General features: G+C 41.4%; 1 protein-coding gene across 1 annotated transcript in view; it reads left to right on the top strand.

Annotated features, from left to right (window-relative positions):
* Positions 1-10,100, top strand: part of LOC127003616 (uncharacterized) — an 11,293-nt gene extending 1,193 nt beyond the window's left edge. Inside the window, exons 2-3 of the mRNA XM_050870523.1 lie at positions 8,570-8,780; positions 9,919-10,100. Coding sequence (XP_050726480.1) covers positions 8,570-8,780; positions 9,919-10,100 — 393 coding nt within the window. The remainder of the gene's footprint in view (positions 1-8,569; positions 8,781-9,918) is intronic.
* Positions 10,101-10,495: the final 395 nt, after the last annotated feature.

The raw sequence follows: 10,495 nt of genomic DNA, 5'->3' as shown, positions 1-10,495 counted from the left end.
TCAAATTCTCACATCAATGCATCGATGCAGCAAATAAAGCGAACAGAATGTTGGGCTTCATTAAAAGAAACTTTTTATTCAAGAATAAAGATGTCATACTTTCGCTCTACAATAGTTTAGTCAGACCCCACTTGGAATATGCGGTACAGTTTTGGTCTCCTTACCATGCAAAGGACATTGCTAAATTAGAAGGTGTTCAGCGTCGGGCAACAAAAATTATCCCTTCCTTGCGCAACAAATCCTACGAAGAAAGGCTTTCCACCCTTAACATGTTCTCTCTTGAGAAACGTCGCCTCCGAGGAAAACTGATCGAATGTTTTAAAATATTTAATGGTTTCACGAATGTAGACAGAACAAAATTGTTTATGATCGATGACACTTTGTGAACGAGGAACAATGGCATAAAACTCAAATGTAGACAAGTAAATTCAGACTGCACCAAATTTTTCTTCACCAACGTTGTAGTGCGAGAATGGAATAAGTTCCCACCGTCAGTGGTCCAGTGTAACACGATTGACTCCTTTAAAAACAAGCTCGACCGTCACTTCCTTGAACTTAATATTAACTAAAGTAGAAAAGCAACGTTTTGGAGCCATCTGATTAGTGTAGATTCACTTAGGTTTAAGGACTTCTCTCTCTGTCTGGACTGATTTTTATATGTAAAGAGAGAGAGAGAGAGAGAGAGAGAGAGAGAGAGAGAGAGAGAGAGAGAGAGAGAGAGAGAGAGAGAGAGAGAGAGAGAGAGAGAGAGAGAGAGAGAGAGAGAGAGATTATATACTTTTTCCCCATCATTATGGTTACTTAGCTTCTCATGGTGTCTAGTGTTTCAACTTCTCATAATTACACAGCGCCATGAGTTATTTGTAACCTTCATAATCATCTTTATTTATACAATCTTTCCTTTTTCTCTTTCTTCCTTTTTGCATTCAAAGTTTGTCCCCTTTCCTGGTGTCAAATTTATTTCGTTATTATTATTTATTTCTCCTATTAGCCCTAATTTTACCCTCCTCCCTTCCCCACTTTTTTTCTGACTTCTTATGCCCCTTTTTTCCCTTCTCCTCCAAACTCTTCAACATACAGGCACCGGTTAAAATGAACTTTTGTGTCTTGTCACTGCACTCGTAATGGTACTACTCTTGTTGCTTCTGCTGCTGCTGCTGCTATTACAACTACTACTACTACTACTACTACTACTACTACTACTACTACTTTTACTGTTCTTTAGGTAAAAGTTTCGTGTACAATGATAGGGAAGAGTACGAATAGTACGAGAAAGAGAGGGAGAAATATGAAAGATATGAGGAGAGTCGAAGGAGGAAATGCCAGATGGAAGATATGGAGGTCAAAAATGCAATTTGGAAGAGTAGGATAATGGCAATATACGGAGGGAAACGCGTGTGGAGAGAGGAAATAGGAAGAAAAGTGAATATAAGGAGAATCAGTTAAATGGCAAAAGGAGTAATAGTTTGTTTGTCATTCAGAAGGCAAAACAAAAAAAAAGAGGAAAGAAAAGCAAAAAAGAAGATAAAAGCGTCAGGAGATATAAAAGAGTGCATGGAGGCAGGGTGGTGAAGACGAAAATGTGTGTCTGTATGTATGTATCTCTGCTGTGTATGTGTCTTTATGTCCGCGTGTCTGTATCTTTGTGAATGACATAATTTTACACCTATCACCACACAGCTGTCCCCTTCTGCAGTAAACTTTCTCGGTCTATCCGTAACTCAACATCTTAACTTAAGACTTCATATCTCCTCTCTCGCTAAGTCAGCTTTCTCGAGGTTGGGGGTACTGTATTGTTTCTGCCAGTTCCTTTCCCCCTCACAGATGCTTTCCATATACAAGCATATATATTCCTCCCTCGTATGGAGTATGCATCTTGTGTATGTGTGTGTTGGGTGGAGGTAGGGGGGTGGGGGGACGGGGCCTCCACACGCACATCTCTGCTATAGTATTTCGATGTGGAACTGGCCGGTGGGGTGGTGGCGGCTGCGGGGTCAGCCCCGCCCCACACCTTGCCATACACACTCAACATCTCTCGCTTACTCTCATATGTCAGCCATTTACTACCTTCAAATTAATTTAATTAAATAATTGGATAATCCAATAAGGTCATATAATGTTAAGATTATTTCGTTTTTAGGTAATAACAAAGATTGTGTATAAATACCACGACACTTGACAACGCTGTATTTAAACGATGTCAAGTGTCGTGGTATTTATTCATAATCTATGTTATTATCCTAAAAACGAAACCATCTTAACACTATATGACCTTATTGAATTATCCAGTTATTTAATTAAATTCATTTAAGAAACATGATCCCCGCAGCTACCGGGTTAACCCGCACGGGCCGCCATAGTTTTTATTTTACCAGTTACGGGCCAAATTTTTTTATGCCATGCATGATATAAAAAACCCCAAATAGATAATAGAATCACTGATCACAAATATATATATATATTATATAATGGTTTGATGATTTTTTCTTTTTTCTCATTAATTTGCTTAGAGCTTTTTTTTTAAATGATCCCCGCAGCTACCGGGTTAAAGGTAGAAAATAGCTGGCATAGAGAGGAAGCGAGAGATGTTGAGAGTGTATGGCAAGGTGCGGGGCGGGGCTGACCCCGCAGCCGCCACCACCCCACTGGCTAGTTTCACATGGAAATACTGAAGAGTCTAGACAGAGTAGAGTCAAAGGCTCTTCTCACCAACTTCCCTCCTCTTATTAGCAATTTTCTACCTCACAAATTCCGCCGCAGTGTTGCTTCTCTTTCTATTTTCTATCGATATTTTCATGCTGAATGAACTTCTGAACTTGCTAACTACATGCCCCCCACCCCCCTCCCACTACCCCGTTGCACACGATTTTTTACTCTTGCTCATTCCTGTACTATCCAAATCCCTTATGCAAAAGTTAACCAGCATAATTTTTTTTTATCCTTTCCGCTGATAAACTCTGGAGCAGCCTTCCTTTGTTTGTGCTTCATCCTGCCTACGACTTGAACTCTTTCAAGAGGAGAGTATCACGACACCTCTCCCTCTTAAATTGACTTTTCTTTTGACCTCTAGTTCTATTTTCTTTTGTCTGAGCAGCGCCTAACTGGCTTTTTTTTTTGTTTTTGTTTTTTTGCCCGGAGCTTCCTCCCTTGCAATGAGAAAATAATGTATGAATGCTGGTATGTCTGTGTTTGTATCTGCATGTCTCTGTATCTGTCTGTCTGCCTGTTTGTATGTTTCTCAGTCTGTTTGTTAATATGTGTGTGTGAATGTTAAGTTTCTCTGGGTCTATGTTTGTGTGAGTGTGTGCCTGCCTTCTCTGTGTGTATTTGTATTTTTGTGAATCTTTGTGGTTGTCGTGTGCTTGTCTGTCTGTATATATGCCTGTATGTGTGATTCCTTGTGTCTGCATGTGTGTATGCATATGTGTATCTGTTTGTTGTACTGTTTGTCTGTATGTCTGTGTGTGTGATTCCATGTGTCTGCCTGTGTGTTTGTCTGTTTGTCAGTCTGTTGTGTCTTTCTATTTAGGTGTAAATCTCTTTGTGCGTCTACTTTAGTGTGTGTTTTGTATGTGTATCAGTGTGTGTATTTTGTGTGTGTGTGGGGGGGGGGGGGTATGCACGTTTTTTATTGTGTGTGTATGTGTGTCTGTACGCCTGTTTGTCTGTTCTGTCTATTTCCCTAACAAGTAAAACTAAACACGAGACTGTTGCTCATATAATTATATTTTTTTTTTTTTTTTTTTTTTTTTGCTGATAATCATAACGAACCCCTATCTCTATTTATACCAGGTCTTCCTTTGCTCCCTCCCCCTAACCTCTCCACCGCCTTGCCCCCTTACATCCATTCTACGCCTTATCTCCTTCTTCAGCCCCCTCTCCCTTCATTTCTTCCTCCCTGTCTCCGCTACCAGCTGTGTCCTTATTCTTGTTTAACACGCGCGACTATATCCCGATCAGGACACAAGAGAGAGAGAGAGAGAGAGAGAGAGAGAGAGAGAGAGAGAGAGAGAGAGAGAGAGAGAGAGAGAGAGAGAGAGAGAGAGAGAGAGAGAGAGAGAGAGAGAGAGAATATCAAGTATCTGTGAAAACAAATCTGAAAAGTATCAAGTTGAAGGTCTGACACGGAACTGTTGAGAAAGAGAAGGAGGAGAAGAAAGAATATAAAAGGAAGAGAGGAATAAAAGAAGGAGCAGGAGGACCAGGAACAGAATCAGAATAACAAAGCGGTTGAACATTAAGTAGGAAAAAAATCGTAGATATTGTGGGCAAGATGAGGTCACCTAGGAGCAAAAGGAGGATGAAAAGGAAGAGGAGAAGGAAGAAGAGGAGGAGAAGGAGGAAGAGGAGGAGGAGGAGGAGGAGGAGTGCAGAAGGAGGTAGAGCTGAATGAGATCAGGTAATATAACCGGCTACTCCTCTTAACGGAATCTTCACATGGAGGAGAAAAGGGAAGAGAAGGAGGAAAGGGAAGAAAGGACCAGAAAAAAAACAGACGTAAGGGGAGGGGGGGGGGGGGGGGGAGACAACAATATTAAAAATAAAGGGAATCTTTTGAGAGAGAGAGAGAGAGAGAGATAATCATGTAGTCGATTTTTGTGTTCTTTGTCTTACCTTGTTTAACTTATGTTGTAAATTTAGGTGCAGTTGGATTTGCCTCTTTAGTATCTTCCATATTCATCAATAACTGTTTAAATATCGTCCTTTCTCCTTCATTTTCATAATTAATTTTTATCTATTTATGATAGTTTTTAGTATGCTTGATTTGAGACGCTTGTCCTGCTTTCTCGCTTTAATGTTTCTGTTTGTTATCTTTTCTGTATGTTATCAAAAAATAAACGAAAACAATTCAGAAATAAACCTGTCCACCTAAACTCACATCTCTCCACCTCCACTTTTCTCTCCCTCTTTCTTCCTGTCATTATTTCACATGATACTTCTTCACGTACACACTCATTATACATCAATATATATATATATATATATATATATATATATATATATATATATATATATATATATATATATATATATATATATATATATTTATATATATACCGATACAGGCGTAAGCCACTCCACTATGTGGGAAGCGAGGAGGGTGCTGAAGCCCTCCAAAGACCCTTCCTATGTCCTCACTTTCCGTTTCCCGATTGCCTCATCAACACCAGAGAGAGTTGTTCAGCATGCTCTCTAAAGACAGATCCTCTGTCTTGCCACACCACACTACATTCACACAACATACACCTTTTCCCAAAATTTAAGATTCAAAATGGCACAATTACGCTCTGCCTCGGAGTCCCCGCCTGGGGGGAGGGGGGGGGGGCACAAATTCCCCAAGGGAGGACTTCCCTTCTGGCTGCCAACTTGAGACTTGAGAGGTGTCTTGATAACTCCTCGAATCTTTTTCTAATCGATTTCTGCAACATTCGCGGTCTTCGCTCTAATTTTCATTCTGTGGAACACCATCTCTCCTCCTCTAAACCTCACCTTCTCTTCCTCACCGAAACACAGGTTTCTCAGGCTATTGACAGCAATCTCTACTCTGTTCCCTCCTACTACCTCTATCCTAAATTTCAATCCAAAGTTGCGCCTACTTGCGCAACGACATCACTTGCTCGCGTGCCCACGACCTTGACTCTTCTGAATTTTCCACCATCTGGCTAAGACTTCATTGTCATTCTATTACTAAATACATCTGTGCTGTTTATCTCTCACCTAACTCTACTAACTATGTAAAATTCTTTGACTATTTGAATTCTAAAGTGAAGCATATTTTGACGCACTCTCCCTTCCTTGAAATCTTCATCCTAGGAGATTTCAATGTTCCCCACCAGCTTTGGCTTTCATCCTCTTTCACTGACCAACCTGGTGAACAAGCCTACAACTTTGCTCTCCTCACGATCTAGAGCAGTTGGTTCACCACCCTACACGTATTCTCGACCGTCTTGGAGACAGGCCCAACATACTAGACCTCTTCCTTACCTCTAACCCTTTTACTTACTCTGTCAAACTGTTCTCTCCGTTGGGCTCCTCCGATCACAACCTTATTTCTGTATCCTGTCCTATCGCTCCTGTACATTCTCTAGACCCACCGAAGAGGCGATGCTTCTGGCATTTTGCTTCAGCTCGGTGGGACGACCTGAGGATGTACTTCTCCGATTTCCCGTGGAATGATTACTGCTTCCAGGAGAGATACCCCTCTATGTGTGTCCAGTGCATCACATTCCACGTACTTTCTTTACTCCTCATGCTAAAAAGCCTTGCTATCAAAGATAGAGAGGTAGCTCACAAAAGGTACCAGAGCCTTCGCACTTATGCTAACCATGATCTTTATATATCTGCCCGAAATCGTGCCAAATTTATTCTTCGACCTTCCTAAACCTCTTTCATTAATAGAAAATGTCAAAACCTTGCTTTTTTCTAATTCTTCCCGGGACTTCTGGCACCTAGCCAAAAATATCTCCTCCAATTTCACTTCTTCATCTTTTCCTCCTCTCCTTAACCCTGACGGCAGCACCGCCGTGTCATCTATCTCTAAGGCTGAACTCTTCTCTCAGACCTTCTGTAGAAACTCCACTCTGGACGATTCTGGGCATATTCCTCCTAAACATCCCCCCTATGACAATTTTATGCCTGTTATTAAGATTCTTAAGAACGATGTTTTCTATGCCCTCTCTGACCTGAACTCTCAGAAGGCTTATGGACCTGATGGAGTGTCTCCTATTGTTCTTAAAAACTGTGCTTCCGTGCTGACACCCTGCCTGGTCAAACTCTTTCGCCTCTGCCCATCTACATATGCCTTTCCTTCCTGCTGGAAGTATGCCTACATACAACAGGTGCCTAAGAAGGGTGACCGTTCCAATGCCTCAAACTACCGCCCTATTACTGTACTTTCCTGTTTACCTAAAGCTTTTGAATCAATCCTTAACTGGAAGATTCAAAAGCGTCTTTCCACTTCTGACCTTCTATCTGATCGCTAGTATGTTTTCTGCAAGGGGCGTTCTACTGGCGATCTTCTTGCTCTCTTAACTGACTCTTGGTTATCCTCTCTTAGCCGTTTCGGTGAAACTTTCTTAGTTGCGTTATACATATCGAAAGCTCTCGATAGAGTCTGGCACAAGTCTTTGCTTTCTAAACTGCCCTCTTTCGGATTATATCCTCTCTGTTCCCTTATCTCCAGTTTCTCTTCCGGCCGTTCCATCTCTGCGTTGGTAGGCGGTTACTGTTGTCAAAAGTGGTGTTCCACGGGGCTCTGTTCCATCACCCACTCTCTTCCTGTTATTCATTATTGATCTTCTTTCTATAACAAACTGTTCTTTCCACTCATAAGCTGACGACTCCACTCTGCATTATTCAACTTCTTTCAATAGAAGACCCTCTCAGCAGGAATTACAAGACTCCAAACTGGAGGCTGCAGAACGTTTAACCTTAGACCTTGCTATCATTTCCGATTGGAGTAAAAGGAACCTTGTATCCTTCAATGCCTCAAAAACCCAATTTCTCCATCTATCAACTCGACACAATCTTCCAAACACCTATCCCCTATTCTTCGACAACCCTCAGCTGTCACCTTCTTCAACACTAAATATCCTCGGTCTATCCTTAGCTCAAAATCTCAACTGGAAACTTGACATCTCCTATCTTTATAAATCAGCTTCCTCCACGTTGGGTGTTCTGTATCGTCTCCGCCAGTTCTTCTCCCCCGCACAGATGCTTTCCATATATAGGGGCCTTGTTCGCCCTCGTATGGAGTATGCATTTAACGTGTGGGGGGCCTCCACTCATACAGCTCTTTTGGACAGAGTGGAGTTTAAGGCTTCTTCGTCTCATCAGCTCTCCTCCTCTTACTGACAGCCTTCTACGTCTTAAATTGCGCAGCCATGTTGCCTCTATTTCTATCTTCTATCGATATTTTCATGCTGACTGTTCTTCTTAACTTGCTAACTGCATGCCTCCCCCACTCCCGCAGCCCCGTTGCACACGATTTTCTACTCATGCTCATCCCTATACTGTCCAAACCCCTTATTCAAAAGTTACCCAGCATCTCCATTTTTTCATCCCCTTCACTGGTAAACTCTGGAATAGTCTTTCTTCGTCTGTATTTCCTCCTGCCTATGACTTGACCTCTTTCAAGAAGAGTGTATCAAGACACCTGTCCATCCGAAATTGACCTCTCTTTTGGCCACTCTATACTTATCGCTACGTATATGAGAACAACAGTTAGCGGGCTTTTTTTTTTTCTTTTAAATCCCCTTTTTGCTGCCCTTGAGTTGCTCTCTGTGCTGTAAAAAAAATATGTATGTATGTATGTATGTATTCGTATATTCACACACACACACACACACACACACACGCACGCACGCACGCACGCACGCACGCACACACACACACACACACACACACACACACACACACACACACACACACACACACACACCTTACATGCTTCCTTTATCTCTCGCTTGCTCTTTTTTCCTGTTTTCATTTCCTCTTCTATCCTTTTCTCTCTTTCACATTTGCAGCTTCCTCTCTATCATCCTTTCACACTCTCCTTCTCCTTGTACAGGTGTCGTGGATCAGACACGAGGACCTGCACATCCTTACCGTGGACAAGTACAAGTACAGCACGGATAACCGTCTTAGTGTGGAGCACGACGAGGCGTCGCACGAGTGGCTGCTGAGGATACAGAGTGTGGCCCAGGAGGATGCTGGCATGTACGAGTGCCAGGTCTCGACCAAACCGCTGCTCAGCTTTATTGTCAGCCTACAGGTGGTGGGTGAGTGTTAGAGGAAAAAAGGTGTGTGTGTGGGGGGGGGCAGGTAAGAGAAAGGAAAGAGCGAGAGGAAACACTTTCAAGGGAGGAAAGTGTGAAATTGAAAGAAAAAAAAGAGGTGAAGGAAGAGATGATGAAGGAAAAGAGAACTAAAGATTAAAGAGGGAAAATCACTGGGAAAGAGTCTTAGGATGATGTAATGGGAAATAATGGGAGAGAAAAGGATATGAAGGGGACATAAGTGGAAAGGAAAGGAAAGGAAAGGGAAAGGAATATCCAGCGTACGTGACTTCAAGGTTTTCTTCAAGAATTACCCTGATCACAAGTTTAGATGGCTTTAGTTATTCCATTGCCAAGGGGCTCTTCGGTATTTGCTCCTTTCTGAGGCGTTACCTGTGCTGAATGTCATCCCTCTCGTCCTCCTCTTCCTCCTTCTCATAATCTTCATTTATATCTTCCTATTCATTCCCAAGCCTCACATTTATGCTTATAATTTTCCTGTTTCCCAATACTCCTTCCTTGTATCTCCCTTAATACAATTGTCCCGTAATTGTATTGACACTCCTCCTACCCCGATTTTCTCCTCCTCTTTTCTCTGTTAAATCATCCTTCTGTTTCTTCCTCTCTTTCTCCCTCCTCCAAATGATGTACCAACCAACTTTTATCTCCACTTCCCTTTTTTTAACATTCCTCTTCCACTTAAGTGTCATTTGAATGCTCTTTATCCTTTTTCCCTCCTCTCTTTTTCCTCCCTTTCTCTTTCTCCATTGTTTTCTTCTATCTATCTTTCTGTCTGTCTATTTATCTATCTATCCATTTTGTATCAATCACTTTGTGCCTTGATTTTTTAGTTATCAGCATACTTCTACAAATTTTATTCCATCCATCTGTTTCCTGTTTCTCGACCACCCCTTTACCCTCCTTTATTTTCTCTCTCCTTTAAGCCTCCCTCTAATTCTCCTCTACCTCCTTCTGCCCCTCTTACTTTACCTCCTCCTCCTTTTCTTCCTTGTTTACCCCCTCCTTTTTCTCCTCTTCTCAATTTTTTTTTAGCCAAACATGAAAAATGGCCGTAAAATTAGCTTTATTATTGTATCTTTTCTTTCTCCTTTCGCTCTGCGTTCCGGTACACTTCAACCAGACGCCCCGACACCCACCACGCCCTTCCCGAGCCTTCGCGACGCCGAGGGGGTCGCCGAACCCACCCCGAGGCCCGAGAGAAGAGGTAAAAGAAACAGTTTGCCCCTTAGCGAGGTTCTACCACTACTCACCATGCCCATGTTTGACGCGACTAACTCTGTTGACAATAAAATGATAATGTAGCGATAATAATTAGTAATAATAATAATAATAATAATAATAATAATAATAATAATAATAATAATAATAATAATAATAATAATAATAATAATAATAATAATAATAATAATAATAATAATAATAATAATAATAATAATAATAATAACAACAATAATATTTCAAGAACAAGACAAGTTGAATGTTGCCCAGCACCGGAATAGTTTTGTTCCTGCATTTTACTAGTGCCTGCATCTCCAGTGTTCTCTCCTTTCTTCTCTTGTCGTATTTGTTTTTTTCTCTCTCTCTCTCTCCAGGCCAATCACGATAGAATGATGAAATTATGCATAGCGTTTTGCAAAGAACTCTCCGAAACAGTGATGCATTGATTTTGGGCGATTTTAATCTACCGCATATAGACC

The sequence above is a fragment of the Eriocheir sinensis genome, chromosome 25, assembly GCF_024679095.1.
Source record: "Eriocheir sinensis breed Jianghai 21 chromosome 25, ASM2467909v1, whole genome shotgun sequence".
NCBI lineage: Eukaryota > Metazoa > Arthropoda > Malacostraca > Decapoda > Varunidae > Eriocheir > Eriocheir sinensis.
Note: the sequence above shows the minus strand (reverse complement) of the source record. Positions and strands in the feature narration are given on the sequence as shown.